Consider the following 19464-nt stretch of genomic DNA (forward strand, 5'->3'; position numbering starts at 1 on the left):
CATCTTTCAGTGTCCTATCTTTTTGCCTTTTCATACTTTTCATGGGGTTCTTAAGACGAGAATGCTGAAGTGGTTTGCCATTCCCTTCTCAGTTCTTGTTAGAACTCTACACCGTACTCATCCATCTTGGGTGGCCCTACACGGCATGGCTCATAGTTACATTGAGTTAAACAAGCATATGGTCCATGTGATCAGATTGGTTAGTTTTCTGTGATTGTGGTTTTCAGTCTGCCTGCCCTCTGATGGAGAAAGGTAAGAGGCTTATGGAAGCTTCTTGATGGGAGAGACTGACTAAGGGGGAAACTGGGTCTTGGGAGAAGGTGAAGAGGAACTAAAAAACCTCTTGATGAAAGTGAAAGTGGAGAGTGAAAAAGTTGGCCTAAAGCTCAACATTCAGAAAACGAAGATCATGGCATCCAGTCCCATCACTTCATGGGAAATAGATGGGAAACAGTGGAAACAGTGTCAGACTTTATTTTGGGGGCTCCAAAATCACTGTAGATGGTGCCTGCAGCCATGAAATTAAAAGACGCTTACTCCTTGGAAGGAAAGTTATGATCAGCCTAGACAGCATATTCAAAAGCAGAGACATTACTTTGCTGACTAAGGTCTGTCTAGTCAAGGCTATGGTTTTTCCAATAGTCATGTATGGATGCGAGAGTTGGACTGTGAAGAAAGCTGAGTGCCGAAGAATTGATGCTTTTGAACTGTGGTGTTGGAGAAGACTCTTGAGAGTCCCTTGGACTGCAAGGAGATCTAACCAGTCCATTCTGAAGGAGATCAGCCCTGGGTTTTCTTTGGAAGGAATGATGCTAAAGCTGAAACTCCAGTACTTTGGCCACCTCATGCGAAGAGTTGACTCATTGGAAAAGACTTTGATGCTGGGAGGTATCGGGGGCAGGAGGAAAAGGGGACGACCGAGGATGAGATGGCTGGATGGCATCACCGATTCGATGGACACAAGTCTGGGTGAACTCTGGGAAGTGGTGATGGACAGGGAGGCCTGGGGTGCTGCTATTCATGGGGTCGCAAAGAGTCGGACACGGCTGAGCGAGTGAACTGAACTGAAGAAGAGTAAAAATTTGAGAAGAAAGCCATAGGGAACACTTAAAGTCCATAGGGTAAACAGAGAAGGGAACAACCAGAGAGATGAAAAGGTAACCAAGAAGAATAGGGTTAGAAAAAGCAATCGGAGTTTCAAGCAGATGAGTGGTTATTGTAGTTGAGAGCAGCCAAGAGCATGGAGAAGATTAGGGTCAGAAAGGAGTCTGATTTTGCTCATAGGGATATCTGAGATGCGCTTCCAGTGGAAAGATGGGGACATAACCTATGTTATAGCAAGTTAGAAGCAAATTAACTGAGATGTGAAGACAGCAAGTATAGGTGACTTAATGAAGCTTGGTAGTTAAAAGAAGATGAGGGTGATGTAGAAGGAAGAGGGCCATAGTAGCTGAAGAGCAGAGGGCAAGAGAGGGGTTTTTGTTTTTTCCTTTAAAAGATGGGAGTGATTTGAAACTGCTGTAGACTAAAGGTAAAGAGTGCAGAGAGTACCCATTGATTGGAGATAAGTCCTCTGGTCATTATAGTAAAATATGAAAAATAAGCAAAATATGGATTTTGAAAAGAAAAAAAACTGTATTTAGAAACATTAAATATTTCAACTATAGTGATCATAGAATATTTTAAAATTTAGTAAATTTGTGAGATATGAAATATTCAGAAGTTGATTGCATTTCTGTATATCAGCACTAGCCAGTTCAAATATTCAGTGAAAACAGAGTTCTTGTTTATACAATATAAAAATTCTAGCCCCAACTTTTGTGGGGAAAAAATGATTTCCATTTTTTAAAAAAGCAGACTCCTTTCAAAGCTTCCAGGAGAAATAAATTTGAGAAGATGATAAAACATTGATTTTCCTGGGTAAGACTGACAGTTGATACCACTTCACAATAGGTTTAAAACTGTATCACAAAAGAATTCTAGTATTCATCTGGAAATATAAACTTAGAGAAGTATATTCATTGAAGAAATTTTGGGAAGAATGTTGAACATATTAGCCCTAGAAATAGTGAAGCATTTAACAGAGGTTCATAGTTTAAATCATTTTGGTAGTTAGCATCCAGTGCAACAGCAGTGCAAGAAATTGACCCTATTATTTATCAGAATTCAGTAGATGGTAATGAGACTGTCACAGAACCTATGGACAGGAAGAATTATTTAGCGTGTGGTTTTGGGGCACCTACTTTAGAATAGGGGAGAAATGTCAGATCAGAGTCTTTTCTCATATTTTATAATCATAATTTCAGATATATATTTTAAGAATATAGATCAACTTAGGTAGTAATATATCAGACCTCCTATTACAGGATTTCCTGTGATTAGGGAATAGACACCAAGGTTAAGGTCAACAGATTTCATTACTTGAGAGTTTAACTTAAATGAAACCTTTAAAAGCTAAAATAAATAGGTAGATTGGGAAAGAAATTCTTTTTGGGAAACATGAACAGATAGAATATCTTGATCACATTAAAAAGCTTACAAATTGATAAGAAAATGTGAGCCATTTCGTTCATATAAGTGAACAAATAGCGTGAGTAAACAGTTAACAGAAGAAGTATATGTCGTTAACAAACATGTATTAATAGAAAAGGTTAGACTAATCAGAGAACTTACTAAAAGTAGCGCATAACTTTCCACTCATTAGAGTTTTTAAATGACATCCAAAATTACTCAGTTTTGTTGATATAACACAGGGAAAAGAGAATAAACACTGATCATGTCCCTGTGTTATATAACATATATTGTTTCATCCTTTCATCAACTCTAGGAATTAGGCTTTTTTCTGGACTTCGAGTTGGCAAATTAGGGATTCAGAATAGCTGAGTTGACAAACTAGGGCCGTCTGTCTCCAAAGTCCATGGTTTTTCCATTCCCTATGATGCGGTTGTGATTGCTATTGTAGTTGTGTCTTTTTGGGAGAACATTTTGGTAGTGTGTCTAAAGAGCCTTAGCCGTTTGTGTTCTTTTTTCAATTCAGTAATTTCTGTTCTAGGAATCTATTCTGGGGGGGAGTATCCTGATAATAGAAAAAGCCTTACATCCAAGGCTATTCATTGAAGCATTATTTAGATGAGTGCAAAAATTAGAGGTAATATTAGTGTCCATTAATATATTAAATAAGCTATGAAACATCCACTAGTAGAGAATATAATGTTAGAATAGAAAAAGTTATGTTGGTTATGTCATAGCAAGATATAATGATAGGTGAAAACAGGGTATTAAATTTTATATAAGGTATAATTGCAGCTATATAAATTAAACATGTTGGGGGGAAATACTAAAAGGTAACATATGAGATGCTAATTGTAGCTGTGTTTGGATGTTGGGAACTATGGGAAATTTTTGTTTTTCAAATTTTATTTATAATAGTCACACCTATTAAGAAAATGGCTGTAGAAACTTGGACCCATTGGCTCTGAGAATCCCCTTCCACCTTGAGATCAACCTCTTGTCCTAGAACACACAGAATAGCCCAGGCTGTGTTGTGTTTGGATGGGTCTGGATGACTCACACTTCCTGTGAACCTCACCCTTTTAGGCTTTGAGCAATCAGGACAAAGTTTTAAAAGCACCCAAGTGGATTTCTTTTCTCATAGGCATTGAAGTGGCAGCAGCACCAAGGATTGCTTCCTCCTGGCATGACCATAGATTTGTTCAGAGGCAAAGCAGCTGTCAAAGATGTAGAAGAAGAAAAGTTTCCTACACAGCTGAGCAGGCATATTAAGGTAGGATCCTTGGACCGCCCAGTTGGTAATCACTTGTTGGGGACTCAGCGTATGCTTACTCAGCCTGGCCCTGTGCCGTAGCTTGGGTTGGGGGGTAGAAATCATTCTTCAGCTCTGACAACATTCATGGTTGCTGCTGGTGACCACTGAGGCCCACCTGTGGCCTGGCAATGGCACACCTCAGCTGCATTACCAAGTGGACATTCACTGGACACTGACCCATCATCTGCCCTTGGATTTTCTCCCAGGAACCCTGCATTTGGAAAAATGCTTTAGCTCTTAGGTTAAACCTGGGACTAAAAACCATGAACTCTCTTATGTAATTTTCCTGTTCAACATTTGTGTTTTTGCCTGCTATATGTTTGGCAAAGGACCAGGCCTGGATTGGAAAGTAGGCTTCAGTGGTGTTTGAGGAAAATAGTTTTATCATCTTAATGGCTGGTTCTTGGTGTTTTTTTGCCCTTTTTTTTTTTTCTTTCTGAGACTTCTAGTAAAAAGCAAAATGAAGTATTTGTTGCAGTTCCCAGAATTATAACTGTATTTGCTACTTGACCATCTCCTTTTTATTCCTTTCTATTATAGTTTCTTTTTGGGTTTGTGCTCTGATTGAGTTTATAGAGTTAAAAATATTTCATAACATCTTTGGCTTAGTATTTTGAATTTGTCTTTTCTGGATTATATGTTCTGACTTGCATGTAAAGATATTTTTGAGCAGCACTTTTACTTACCTTGGCAAAAGCCTTGTGACAAATAGAAATCCATTAAATTATGCTGCTGGACTAAGATTTTCTGTTTTAAACACTTCCTTTTGGGCCATTTAAAATGAGACTCATAATAGAGCTTTTCTCTGTTCTCATCTGTCTAATGTACTGTAGTTTCCATCTGTTAATGGAAACATCAGTGCTGATAAATGCTTCAGATACATTTCCCAAGCATTTCTGTCAGCTCTAATTGGTTCTCTTAGTCAGTCACATATTATCACTTGTTTAGATGAAGTTCATAAAAAGAAACAGTAATAATAAAATTTGTTTAAAAAACAGTGTAGGAAAACAACTATTTTGAAAAAAATGAATTTTTTCCCCCAGATTAAAAAAAAGGAACATATGCCATATTAAGTTAGTGTGAAAATCATGCTAACAGTGACTGATTCTGGTAAAAACTTACTGTTTGAGTTAACAGGATTATTTGTTCTAAGTCCCTTGCTAAAATAGTTTTTTTGTTTGCTTTTCTTTGGAAATACCAACGTCATTAAAAAAAATCAAATTAGTTTCAATGGTGAACCTCAGTGTTAAACTGGTTGGAGAGAATATATCAAGCATTTCTTTGTGTTCCAAATTCTATAATATAGGCTCGCTATGACTCTGTGCTAGGGCCAAGCTCTCAAAAGATTAAAATGAGAATTGTTTTAAGGCCACTAGATAAAAATGCATCTGTTTCATTATTTCATTTGAAACAGTTTGGTCAGAAATCACATGTGGAGTGTGCTCGGTTTTCTCCAGATGGTCAATATCTGGTTACTGGGTCTGTTGACGGATTCATTGAAGTATGGAACTTTACGACTGGAAAAATCAGAAAGGTAAAGTATTTTAAATATACTAATTTTTCTAGTAGGAGAATTATCTGTTATTGTTTTTAAGTTATTTGTTATAGTTGCAATTTAAATTTAGCTTTTGAATGGGTAAGATGTACGTCTGATAAAACATTTTATAAAACAGAACAGTTATTCAGTAAAGGCTCTTGTTCCCCACTTTTGTTCCTCAGCCAGTCAGTTCCCTTCTTTGGTGCACCCAGAGTTACCAGTTTCTTGTGTAATCTTTATGGAATATTCTATGTGTATATGTAAGCAGTGGCTTGTTGTTTATAGTCTAACCTTTTCGTAGTACTAATTGCATTTCTCTTATCATGAATGAAGTGGAATATCCTTATATGTGAAAAACCACCAGTATTTCCTAGTCTGTGAAGTCTGTTCCTATCCTTTGCCCATTTCTCTTTTGGACTACTTCTTACGATTTGTAGGAGCTCTTTGTAGTTTGAGGAAATCAACCTTGGTAATATGCATTGCAAATATTTTTCAGCTTTGACTTTTGTCTTTTGACTTAATGTATGGTTTTGCTTTGTACAGGTAACAGTTTTTTGTGCCATCATATTTTATCCGTCTTTTCTCCCACGATTTATTCAAATACTTCTATGTTTCTTTTTGTGTTTAGTTTTTGATCCATCTGGCATTTGATTAGGGTGATAAAATTGGCATAGATCCAGCTTAACTTTCCCAAATAGCTACTTAGTGACTAACCACTGATTTAAAATGTAATCTTTATGATTACTAAATTCCACTCCACATACAGTGGATTTATGAGTGGTTTTCACTTTCTACATTGTATATTTCTTTACAGTTTGCCTTTTTTTTTTTAACCATGAAACAGTCTCACTTTATAATTAGAAAAAATAAAGATATTTCATTATGAACAGTAATGGATGATAAAAGAAAAATAACAAATACAATAATCAATACATGATTTTAGGAGAGGTAGCTGACTATGGAAAAATGTTTCTCATGTCATACCATTAAATAAATTCAGATTTATTAAAGATGTACAATTTGAAACTGTAGGGGAATTTTGTTGAGAAAGGATTAGTAAGCAAAAGATATAGGCTGTTACATTTGTATTTTTTATTTATTTGAATTGTGTAAAAAAGGTACTCCCAGTGTTATCAGTTGTTCATCAGGATAACGTGCATGACACTGCTATTTGCTTTGGAGATTTAATCAGCACAGTCTACCATCCTGCTTCCAGTAAGTTTGTAGAGACCTGGGGTAACTGCTGTTTTTGTGATATTTTGATAATTGCTTATCATTGTTTCCTTTAGGATCTTAAGTACCAGGCACAGGATAACTTTATGATGATGGATGATGCTGTTCTCTGTATGTGCTTCAGCAGAGATACAGAAATGTTAGCAACTGGTGCCCAAGATGGAAAAATCAAGGTATGAATTAGAGGCATGAACTCTTATATGTAGACATTTTGAGAATTCTGTGATGAGCTAGTCCCTACATAGGGTTTTTTTTAACTACTCTTTATTGAGTATCAACTTTATACCAGTCACTTTAGTTTTTCTTATTTAACCGTAATAATAATTCTGCTTACAGAGGTCCAATAATTTAAAGTCATGCAGTTGGTGATAGATTTGGGACTTAGATCTGCTCGTGCCCTTTCTCCTGTGCCACCATAGCTTACCGTATTTGGTGTGTTTTGCTTTGGGGTGGTGGTCTGCAAATGCTTAGCAGTGATCAGCTATGGCTTGTATTTAATTGCTGGTCAAATACCCTGGGCTAGATAAAATACAGAAATAGTCTCTGCTAAGTGAACTTAGAGTCTTAAATTTTTGTTTTAATAATTTAAAAGGAAAGAGGTTTAAGTTTCAGAGGATTCAAGTTGTCATTGTACTTTGAGAACTGACATATCATATTCAGCTATTGGCATGCATTTTTAATGCTGTTTTTAGTACCTTAGTGAGCCCTGTATTTTGCCTGTCTCTGCAGGGTAGGAGTGGGACATGGGACACTGTATTAGGTACAAGTTTTTACTATTCTTTTTTCCAAAAAATAAAGGTATGGAAGATTCAGAGTGGACAGTGTTTAAGGAGATTTGAAAGGGCACACAGCAAAGGTGTCACCTGTCTAAGCTTCTCTAAGGATAGCAGTCAGATCCTTAGTGCCTCTTTTGACCAGACAATTAGGTAAGTAAGAATTTCCAAACTGCCCTCACTTTTGTTTGATGTGATGAAACTTCAGAGGGAGGTACTAGTTAGTGATTTCTATGTTTCCACCAGGATTCCTTTATATGGAAAGTGAGGGAATAAATGAGTAATGAATAAATGTGAGACCTTATTTCCCCAAAGTACAGCAGACACAGTGCTGTTGTGCTGTCCATTGGGGTCTTTACCCAGAAGAGAGATCAGAAGGGGATTTTAGTAGCGCTTCATGTTTCTCAGAGTGTGGTCTATGGACCCACCTGCATCAGGGTCACCTGAGGGGGAGCATGTGACAAATACAGATTCCTGGGACCCAGCAGAGACCTAGAAGTCTGTCGCTGAACAGAAGCTTGTGGTATCAGTGGCCTATCTTCTTCCAGTCTCTCTGCAAAGCTTTTGGTTCGGTTTTGTTTGATTGTTAGACATAATGAAAATACGACTGCATACATAATTGTATAGTCCCTGTTCTTAATATTTTAACATGAGCTTCTGTAAGTCATCTAAAATGCTTTCAACACTTGGTTCCGACCACAGTATACATGATATTAATTGCTATTTTCATTTGCTTTTATTGTGATAGAATTCATGGTTTAAAATCTGGAAAAACCCTGAAGGAATTCCGTGGCCATTCCTCCTTTGTTAATGAAGCAACCTTTACACAGGATGGACATTATATTATCAGTGCATCCTCTGATGGCACTGTAAAGGTTAAGTATTTGCTACTGATTTATTTTGGGGTGTCTATTCCATTTTTTCTGTTTTGCCCTTTGAGGAGTTTTCAGTGGTGATAATGTTGATAGTTATGGTGGCTAAACCTCTTAACACTGTATTTTAGCCATAATTGAGATCTGTGCCAGTAATCACAATCTGTGGATAATTCCTGTTGGCCTAGGACCTCAAATCTCAAACCTACAGGCTATATGATATGTAGGAAAAGGCGTAGAGTTCTAAACTTAAGTCAACTCCTGTTTACAGTGGTTACATTTGACTTTGCCACAAAATCAAATGGTCTTCCTGCAACAGTCAAATTCACAAAGGGCTAAGTGGCAGAATAAATAGGTCTCTTTTATTGCAGAGCTTCACGCCACACCCAGGACGTTTCTGATAGCATTAATGAGGAACAAGATGGTGTAGAGTAGAACTAAGTCCTCTTAGTTACTTGCTACCTTCAGCTCTCAGCTGAAAGTAATAGATCTTCAGTGCCTTAAGAGATGTAGTTATTTCAAGAGAGGGCATCATTTCCTAGAAAAGGTGGGCAATCCAAATTGAAAATTGCTAGAGATCTTTGAGACACTTCATTTACATTGTACATCTGCTTTTAAATTGCCTTTTGTAAGTGAATGTTCTCTGGCAGAAGACCTAAATGTCGTAACACAGATCCCTAACAGTCAGACCCCTTTCTGTGATGGCCTGGGAATTGAACCAGAAATTTGAAGGTAGGAGATGTACTCTTCTTCAGGATGGAACAGAAATACACAGAGTTCTTGGTGCTGTAGTCATGGGGTTTGCCTTCTCTGTGCTGTGAATATGGGCCTTACAGCCTATAGGACTGTGAGGTGGTTTCTATAGGTCTCTTTGTTTTGTAGTCTTTTCCTTTAGTTTTTGCAGTAGGTGGGATAAAATATCTCACTGACTTTTTGGACAGAAAACTCTAGAAGTCCCTTGATCACCGAAATGTTAATTTCTCTTCTAGGTTGCTGGGCTTTAGAGAGGCAGTTGGGGGAGGTGATACTGTATTTATTAAGGAAATAAATATTGAGACAACTAGTAGGGCAGCTATTTCCTCCTTTATCTAGGTATTTATTCAACATCCATTTTGTGCTAGGCTCCATTGAAGCCACAGGAGAAACACAGCAGTCATGCCTTTGAGGTTTTTATATCATCACTACTCATGATGTGAGTAGTGTCCAGACACAGGCAACAGTTGGTTCATCCCTTCTCTAAGCATGTCTCAGATTTCAGTAACTATGATGTCTGATTATCTGCGTCAGTTCATAATAGTTCAGAAGGACAAGGTAAAAAGCATTAGGATGGAGAACTATTAGAAGAGGTATTGGACTGGGAGAGGTCATACAAGTGGCCAAGATTAGCCTCCGCTTCATGGATCCTCACTTGTGGCTGTCTGTTGACATTGTGACTTCTGTGGAGTGGTTCTCAGTACAAACTGAATCATTTGTGGAGCTTTTAAAAAATACACAAAGCTACATACATCCCACCCTAGACCCACCAAATTTGAATCTCAGCATCCTGAGCATATACATCTAAAAACCCCTCATTTCATTTTGATGTCCAGAGACCGGGTAGCTTTCTGGTTTATGACAGTAGCAGTGTTGACACATAGCTAATTTCAAAGTTAGGAAGCTTGTTAGCCAAGGGAAATTTTGTAGGAAAAGAGCATAATTTAAAAAGATTTATTATTTAGGTTTTGGATTTTTTGTTGTTTTTATCAGTTAATCAGCAAATAGGGGAGTTCTTTTGTATATGGCAATGCTAGGTATTTGGACTGTAAGCAGCTTTTTTTAAGTCCTTTTTTTTTTTTTTCTTTTAAAGTAACTTAATTTTCAACCCTCAGACTTTAGAAATTGCTGCACTCTTACCCCTAAATGTTTATGCCTTATGTTTTGGTGTTGTAGATCTGGAACATGAAGACCACAGAATGTTCAAATACCTTTAAATCCTTGGGCAGCACTGCTGGGACAGACATCACTGTCAACAGTGTGATCCTGCTTCCTAAAAACCCAGAGCACTTTGTGGTTTGTAACAGATCCAACACAGTGGTCATCATGAACATGCAGGGACAGGTGAGTGCTCAGAATGTGCCTTTCCTCGGGCCCTGTGGGTAGTTCCCTAGTCAGAGAGACTTGGTCCTACACTTTATTGTAGACTCTTATTTAAATTTTAAATTCTATTGTCAACAAAGCATCTTTCTGGCATCTCAAAAGTTAGCTCCTTTCCGTGGGATGTTTGTATACTATGGTCTTTCTTTTGCATCCTTTGGATAAATTAAATTCTCTCTTTTTTTTTTTTAGTTTGTTTTTTTGGCTGCTCTAGGCCTTCGTTGCTGCATGTAGGCTTTTTCTAGTTGTGGCGAGCAGGGGCTACTCTCCAGTTGAAGTGCATAGGATTCTCATTGTGGTGGCTTTTCGCTGTGGAGTGCAGGCTCGAGCAGCCAAGCTTTAGCTGTTGCCGCTCACAGGCTATGGAGCAAGGTCTCAGTAGTTGTGGCACACAGGCTTAGTTGCCCCTCGGCACGTGGGGTCTTCCCAGACCAGAGATTGAACCCGTGTCCCCTGCAGGTGGCAGGGGATTCTGAACCACTGGCTCACCAGGGAAGTCCCCTGGTTTGTCTTTAAACCTTCTTCAGAACCTCACTGAAGATTTTAAGGTATAACAATCCCTCTGTGAGGAAAGGAGACATAGTGTGTGGATTAAGAGTTTGGGATATCTGTTAGCGACCATATGATCTAAGGTGGAACTCCAGTAGGAGAAGAGCAAGTGTCTTCATGATGTGTGTTTGTAATCAGAACACCTGCTGGTTCCCAAAGAACCTCACTTTTGTAGCACCAGGGACATGAGGAGTATTGAAGTTGAGGTCTCAAGCCCTTGGATGTGTTGTGATGCTACTGAAATGTTGACCTGAGCACTTGGGGATCTTGCTGAGCATGGAGAAGACCCAGGGGCTGGTGTATGGAACTGACCTTATATACTTTTATCAGACCCACTCCCCACCACGTACATCTTAAGATAACAAGATTAGTCAGAAGGTTATTGTTAAGGAGATGCATTGTTCTTATATAATCATTTAGCACAGAGCTTAAGGAAAAACAGAGCCCTGGACCCCTTCCCTCCTTGAGGGCCCAGACTCCTTATCAATCTACCTAAGAATTAGTTTTGTCATTCACCCCTTTTTCTTTTAGGAGAATTATGTTGCCAAGGGAAAAAGGTGGCATTTTCATTCCATAACTACTTCCTGCTGGGATGGGGGCATTGTCCCTAAATTGTTGAGGCAGCATATTCTCCTAACCCGCATATTGAGGGTTTCTAATCCGGGGACCCCAAGTTGGAGGAGGTTGTAAAAATTGTATCAGCATGAACAGTCATTTGTAACCTAAAAGCTTTTACATGGCTAGAAACAAACCCCATTATACAGTTAGAGATGTAAGGCAAAATAGTCATTCAGTTCAGTTGAGTTGCTCAGTCATGTCTGACTCTTTGCATGCCCATGAATCGCAGCACGCCAGGCCTCCCTGTCCATCACCATCTCCCAGAGTTCACTCAGACTCACGTCCATCGAGTCAGTGATGCCATCCAGCCATCTCATCCTCTGTCGTCCCCTTCTCCTCCTGCCCCTGATCCCTCCCAGCATCAGAGTCTTTTCCAATGAGTCAGCTCTTCGCATGAGGTGGCCAGAGTACTGGAGTTTCAGCTTTAGCATCATTCCTTCCAAACAACACCCAGGGCTGATCTCCTTCAGAATGGGCTGGTTGGATCTCTTTGCAGTCCAAGGGACTCTCAAGAGTCTTCTCCAACACCACAGTTCAAAAGCATCAATTCTTCGGCGCTCAGCCTTCTTCACAGTCCAACTCTCGCATCCACACATGACCACTGAAAAAACCACAGCCTTGACTAGATGGAACTTTGTTGGCAAAGTAATGTCTCTGCTTTTCAATATGCTGTCTAGGTTGGTCATAACTTTTCTTCCAAGGAGTAAGCGTCTTTTAATTTCATGGCTGCAGTCACCATCTGCAGGGATTTTGGAGCCCCCAAAAATAAAGTGTGACACTGTTTCCACTGTTTCCCCATCTATTTCCCATGAAGTGATGGGACCGGATGCCATGATCTTCGTTTTCTGAATGTTGAGCTGTAAGCCAACTTTTTCACTCTCCTCTTTCACTTTCATCAAGAGGCTTTTTAGTTCCTCTTCACTTTCTGCCATAAGGGTGGTGTCATCTGCATATCTGAGGTTATTGATATTTCTCCTGGCAGTTTGATTCCAGCTTGTGTTTCTTCCAGCCCAGCGTTTCTCATGATGTACTCTGCATATAAGTTAAATAAGCAGGGTGACAGTATACAGCCTTGACGTATTCCTTTTCCTATTTGGAACCAGTCTATTGTTCCATGTCCAGTTCTGACTGTTGCTTCCTGACCTGCGTATAGGTTTCTCAAGAGGCAGGTCAGGTCGTCTGGTATTCCCAATCTTGTTCAGAATTTTCCACTGTTTATTGTGATCAAAGGCTTTGGCATAGTCAATAAAGCAGAAATAGATGTTTTTCTGAAACTCTCTTGCTTTTTCCATGATCCAGCAGATGTTGGCAATTTGATCTCTGGTTCCTCTGCCTTTTCTAAAACCAGCTTGAACATCTAGAAGTTCATGGTTCACGTACTGCTGAAGCCTGGCTTGGAGAATTTTGAGCATTACTTTACTAGCGTGTGAGATGAGTGCAATTGTGCGGTAGTTTGAGCATTCTTTGGCATTGCTTTAAAACGTAATCAGAATTAAAAGTCACATTATTTCCTTAGTTACGGTACAGTGAGTTATACCAGTCCATTTTTGGATTGTTAGATATCTTCAGATTAAGAAGAGGCATCACATATGATTGTTGTTGGTGAAGAGGTGAAGAAAGTCCTTTTCTTGAATTGGAAAAACCCACCATGTGAAGCCTTCCAGGGATAAAGAAAGGAGCATTTTGTAGACCTAGCAATTAGATCAATTTTGGAGACTGGATCAGGGGTCACCTGCCAGAGTTCTCGTAATATCTGTTTAAAGATTGAAAGCTGAATCACATAGTAAATTCTAAGGCTTCAGGATCTATGACAATATTGGTACACAAAAATGGTCTGTCATAGAGACAGTCCCTTCTAGGGGCAGTTTGAGCCCTCATTAAAGCTATGGGTAAAACTTTAAACCAACTGTCTTGTGTTTCCTGAGTTAGCGTATGCAGATGCCTCTTAATAATGTCATTAGCCTTTTCTTCCTTTTCAAAGGAAGTAGCCCACTGTACTTTCAATCTGGGATTCCTGACTTAGGTTCTTAGAAACCTCATGCTCACCAGCAGCGCTTCTATCCATATAGTTTGGAGGTACAGCTATGACAAGGACTCACTTTTAGGACTCTAGCCCCATATGGAAGCAGCCAAGAGAGATGTTGCTGAAGCTAGAGTTCTACCTTATTCCTGACTGTGCTTCTAGCAAGTCTGAGTTCTCATGACTGTTCCAAGCTTGGGGTCTGAGTAAAAGTACACTAACAGTGTGGTTCACAACTCCCTTGAAAGTCTATGATCCAACAGATTAGGTTAATGGCTCTAATTCCCCAGGCAGTTACGGAATGGCCACAGAAAACCAGGAAAAGGTGACCGAGAAAGGGAAGTTTGGTCCACATGCTTCGCCAATTTCTGGCCGCTTCTCTTGCAGGGACATTGGGTACCTTTTGGCATTGGCAAGTTGGTATAAACCCCTGACAAAGCTCCCCGTTTTGAGGCAGCCTTCAGTCATTACGAGGCACCTTGAAACCACAGAGCAAGGCTCTGCTTCATACGCTTGCTTCGTATTTACTTCTGTACATCTCAGGCTCTCAATCAGTCACACACACAGGCACACCATAGAGTTAGTAAAGTAAAAGTATACTAAAAGAACAGGCAAGCTAGAGCTCTGAATGTCCTTACCTTGTTGTGAAGATCCCAGACGAACCCCCAAGATGATAGCTTGCGGTAAATGATTCGAATTTGTGATCTCCAAAGAAGATTTAGCTTTGGGACCAGGTACCAGGCTTGATCACTCAAGAGCTTTTGTGTAGCAGAGTTTTATTAAAATATAAAAAGGAGAGAGAAAGCTTCTGACATAGACATCAGAAGAGGTATAGAGGGTGCCCTCTGCTTGACTTTTTAATTAAAAAGTTAAAAAAATTTTTTTTGGATTCATAAAGAAGTTACAAAAACAGGGCAGAGAGTTCCTATACACCGTTCCCCTGCATCCGTCAATGATAACATTTTACAGAGCCATTGTATAATTCTCAAAACCAGGAAATTGACATCAAAACGAGGTACAAGACTATTAACTCAAATATGAGCCTTATTTAGATTGTCTTTACATGCATTCATCTTGAGGTGGGACATGAACAGCTCTCTGAAATTTCATCCTTTAAACCTTTTGAGATTGGTTTCTCTCCACTTGATTTATGATTATTTAAGTGGTATGTAAAATAGATCAAGCAAGGTCTTAAAGAGAGACAGTTCCATTATGAATGGGGAGGGCATCTCATTCTGTTACAAAGAGGAAACTTGGGGGCATGGGTCACGGCGTTGAGAACCAGTAGCATGTTGATTTAGGAAATTGTGTATGGCAATGAATTTGCTTCAGGATAAAATGGCTCAATAGATTAAAGAGTAGGATTGGTGACCTGGGACATGGAAATTGTAAATTTCTGTCTGCCACTGACTTACAATAGCTTATCTTTTGTATATTTCCCAGTCAAGAGGATTTAGCACAAGGTGAATGGAATTGGTAATCTAATTATAAATGACAGTAAACCAGAGTACAAAATAACACAAAAGATGTCAGTTTCCCCGGCTGCAGTGGAACTACTGCTAATCCAGATGTTTTATTTTTACCTTGGACTGTGTACTCTTAGATTGTCAGAAGCTTCAGCTCTGGTAAGAGAGAAGGTGGTGACTTTGTTTGCTGTGCCCTCTCTCCCCGTGGCGAATGGATCTACTGTGTAGGGGAGGACTTTGTGCTTTACTGCTTCAGCACAGTCACTGGCAAACTGGAGAGAACTTTGACAGTAAGTATTACTGACTTAAGGCCATCTACAGAAATTGTTAATGCTTACATCTTTCTGAACTCAGAAGTAAACCTTTTTCAGACTGCTGTCCTTGTGAATCTTGATGTAAAAATATGTAAAAGTGTCATTAAGTAAAATAAAGGGCCCATAAATAATTGTATGGAATTACCTCCTCTATCTGGAAAAGTCATCCTTCAGTGAGCCCTCCGCTTCTAGTGGATAGGATGAGTATACGTTAAGCAGAGGAGGAGGAAAAGGAATGTGCCTGTCTAGCCAGCTAGAGTTAAACCTCCTCAGGGTGGTTGGAGAGTGACAGATACAGCTAGTTCTCTGCATGTGCTTTCAAAGGCTACTTGTATATTACCCTATAAAATTGGTTTATTAAGCAGTGCTTATAACAAGGAATAACGCAGCTGCTGTAACAACATTCAAATTCCAGTGGCCTAATACAATGAATATTATGTCACAATGTGATATAAATTGCATCCTCCATCTTTTAGCTGTGCCATTTGGGAAATGTGGCCTCTAAAGTGTTAGGAGGAAAGATAATTGAAGGGGTTTACTGGATGTTTTCAAGACTCACAGCTGGAAATGGTTTATATTATTTTGTCCATCATTCTTTTTTGATTAGAATTAGTGCTGCCAACAGCCCAAATGCAAAGGAGGAGTGGACAGGGAAAATGCAGTCGTCTACAGTTGGGAAGAAGAAATGGTCTGCTAAATGTGTAAAAAAAATCATAAACATACGTGTTAGAGAATAATCTCATCTCAAACTGTTCTTGAGTGAACTTTTGGTACACCAGCCTTGTGAAGCCTCCTCCAGTAGAGAGCAAAGATGTGAACAGAACAGAATGAGGTGGCAAGTGTCCTCTAGCTGAGGAAAATACTGAGTTCACTGAGTTGAAGGAATTGTTCAGTCTCAGCCACTGTCTTGGCCTAATATTTGCAAAATGGATGATGACTGGGACCAGCTGTAGCAACCGAAAGTGGTTTGGCATAAACTATAATTCACACATTATGAAGAACAGTACAGAAAATGTGATTAGCCATCTGATAGCCTTGTTTTGAGTTTTTGGTTTGTATGTTTAACCCTCTTTGAGGCTCCCTTAGGTTTGATTCCTTTGGTGAAGGTAGAAGCTTCTATTCTTATCTGCCACTCAGCTCTGGAAGCTTCTTCAGTGATTTGTTAGCGACCTCTGTACCCTGATTCTGTGCTTCCCTATTCCAGGTTCACGAGAAGGATGTGATTGGTATTGCACATCACCCTCATCAGAACCTGATTGCTACTTACAGTGAAGATGGACTGCTAAAGCTCTGGAAACCCTAATTCAGCTTCTCTTTTAAACTAGCTTGAGAGCATGTACTTAAAATGAAGACATACTCATGTGTTGCCTTTTTTTTTTTAAGGCCAGCTTTTCTAAGCAAATCATCTGAATTAGGCACAAGAATAATTTTGTGAAAATTCATAAAAATTTAAGTAGCAGTTATCATTTTTTATATATTTTCCAAGGTATTCACTCTAACTGGGGCAGTCACTTAATGCTGTCAATAATCTTTTACCTGAAGAGTGAAATACTGGTATTCCTAGGGAAAAACTGTACTCCTTTGATTATTTGAAATGCTTTGATTGAAATGGGTTTCCTGCAGTAAAACTTGTAAATAAGGAACTATCCTAAATTCATTAGCTGTTTACTATCGCACCTTTTTAAAAAAAAAAAAAAGATGTTAATAAACTTTACACCTTTCTGGAGGCTTTGTTTTTAAATGTAAATAAATGCCCATCTAGTTAACGCATTTACTTAGAATCAGATGAAGAGTAGGATATTATATTATCATCCCTGAAGTCAGTTTCCCATAGGATCTCAATTTCACTGCCCTCCCCCGGGGCATTCATTTTTTAACTAATTGCAGGATCCACTATGAGAATTCAGTTTTGGCATATCTCCTTTGTATGCAGAGGAGGTTTTTGCATTGAAAATATGCTGCTGTTCAAGAAAAAAAAAATTTAGAAAACAACAATATTTTGCATATGGGTCTTTTCTGTTTCAACTGATGTATGTGGAATGCCTATGTTGATGTGTGAAGATACTGTGCTGGGTACCATTTCAAGAAAGTGAGCTTATTTATGGAGGCCTTTTATGCCCCATTTCCCCAGTTAGTAGGTACAGGTGAATGAGAACTTTGCAGTCTTAAAAACCTTTGTCACTTGAAATACAGCCTGATCTGTATTAAAGATGAGCAATGCCTAGCACGTAAAAATGCTTAATGCTGGCTGAAAAATTCTTTAACAGCACTATGAAATCGATCTTTCCCAGTTACACTCCCCAAATTTGGTCTTTTTGCCACAAAACCTGAACATTTTCACAGAATGTCATTTGGTGTCATTTTGAGAGTTGAACAATAGCCATGAGTCTACATACTGTAGCCTGCCATTCCTCTCAGTGAAGAGCAGCTTTCATCGACATTAAAGAAGCTTAAGGTGGAGAGAAGAGCTCGTGCGAAAATTCCTTACAAAAATCAAGAAACCAGTTTGATTTAGCCTACGACCTCATGAAGTGGCAGTTGAGAGGCCTTCTTTGTGCCAAGGCTCATGGAGAGCAAGAATCTAGTCAGCATGGGTCAACTTATTTCTTCTAGGAATTTTTAGCAAACATCTCTTCTGCTCTTGCATCTAATGCTCAGGATGGTTAGAACAATTTCTGTCACAGGATAGGGGAAAAGCAGCAAGTTAACAGGATTAGTGGTTGATAAGAGGAAATCCGGAGTTGTTTTGATGATTAGAGCAGCATTATCCAGATCTAAGGGGTTAGGAAAAGGTTTTCTGGAATTGACTGTGAAAAGGACCATCAAGAGCTCAAGGTAAAGGGCTTTGGTGATCTTAGGGGGAACCTTTCCAGGCCCTGCAGTGTGCCACAGGTGCAAGGCAGGTGCTGCACAAATGGTAAGGTCTGGGGAGACAAGCAGAGAGGAGAGGAGAGGACTAGACTACAGGCGATTAAGTATATTTTAAGAAAGTTAATGCACATAACTGGGAAGGAAAAATCTGCTTTTCCCAAGTTTTTTCTTCCAGCCCCTTCTTCCTGGTCATCTCCTCCAGTACAGAAGTCAAGGGGAGTCCTGGGGAGAGGCAGAAGTGGTGGAGAGCTTGGGTCGGGCATGATTGATTGAGTAGTGTGGGAACCAGGAAGGGCTCCTGGGCCCTTGCTTGTACCACCTCAACCCAGCGCCCCCAACCTGGGTTTCTAGAGAGCTACTACAGCCCGTGTATTTGACACTCCTCTCTAGCACTGGAAACTCAAAATGCACCGTGTGCTTGCCCAGTGGTGCCCAACTCTTAGGGACCCCATGAACTGGGGCCCTCAAGGCTCATCTGTCCATGGGATCTTCCAGGCAAGAATATTGGAGCATGTTGCCATTTCCTGTTCCTGGGGATCTTCCTGTCCCAGGGATTGAACCTGCATCTCTTGGGTCTCCTGCACTGGCTGGCAGATTCCTTATCACTGCACGACCTGGGAGGCCAGAAACTCAAAATACATGGCATTCAAGTTAACCCCTGCTCCCAAGAAAGTTACCTCCATGAGTTGCTCCATCTCCCACTCAATTGTTGTATTACTGACTCTGGAAAACATTTAATGACCTAGTACTTCACAGCAGTTATTTTCTGAGTCTTAGGTATAATTCAGTGTTGTGTTACCTAATTTTTCAGCTTGTATTTCTACCACTAACAGTATTTACTGAGTCCTTCCTATGTGAGCAGTGTTGTTTCTCAGAACTGCTTTATGAGCTCCAGCCTATTGAGTCCCATGATACAAGTGAAGAAACAGGTTGCCAGTGGTTTTCTACTTACTCCTGGGGCTTCCCTGGTGGCTCAGAGGTTAAAGCCTCTGCCTCCAATGCAGGAGACCCAGGTTTGATCCCTGGGTCAGGAAGATCCCCTGGAGAAGGAAATAGTAACCCGCTTCAGTATTCTTGCCTGGAGTCAAGTGTCATTTTCTTCCATCTTATGGTTTAGATGGAGGCAAAGAATCCATGGGTGTTTCTCCACATTTGGTTAAGACTTATCTAAACTGAACACAGGTGGTGAGGAGTAGAAAGAGCATCCAAGTACAGCAGTGGGGTTTAGCAAGCATGTACAAACTTGAGAACC

At 39.6% G+C, this 19464-nt stretch overlaps 1 protein-coding gene across 1 annotated transcript in view; it reads left to right on the top strand.

The window, feature by feature from the left end:
* SMU1 (SMU1 DNA replication regulator and spliceosomal factor) overlaps positions 1–17067 on the top strand; it is a 29639-nt gene extending 12572 nt beyond the window's left edge. The window contains exons 5-12 of the mRNA XM_069575909.1: positions 3656–3784; positions 5241–5360; positions 6653–6769; positions 7395–7522; positions 8118–8244; positions 10171–10338; positions 15165–15317; positions 16546–17067. Of these exons, the coding sequence (XP_069432010.1) occupies positions 3656–3784; positions 5241–5360; positions 6653–6769; positions 7395–7522; positions 8118–8244; positions 10171–10338; positions 15165–15317; positions 16546–16644 (1041 nt within the window). The 3' untranslated portion in view covers positions 16645–17067. The remainder of the gene's footprint in view (positions 1–3655; positions 3785–5240; positions 5361–6652; positions 6770–7394; positions 7523–8117; positions 8245–10170; positions 10339–15164; positions 15318–16545) is intronic.
* Positions 17068–19464: the final 2397 nt, after the last annotated feature.

This window comes from Ovis canadensis, chromosome 2 (genome assembly GCF_042477335.2).
Source record: "Ovis canadensis isolate MfBH-ARS-UI-01 breed Bighorn chromosome 2, ARS-UI_OviCan_v2, whole genome shotgun sequence".
In the NCBI taxonomy this organism is placed as follows: domain Eukaryota; kingdom Metazoa; phylum Chordata; class Mammalia; order Artiodactyla; family Bovidae; genus Ovis; species Ovis canadensis.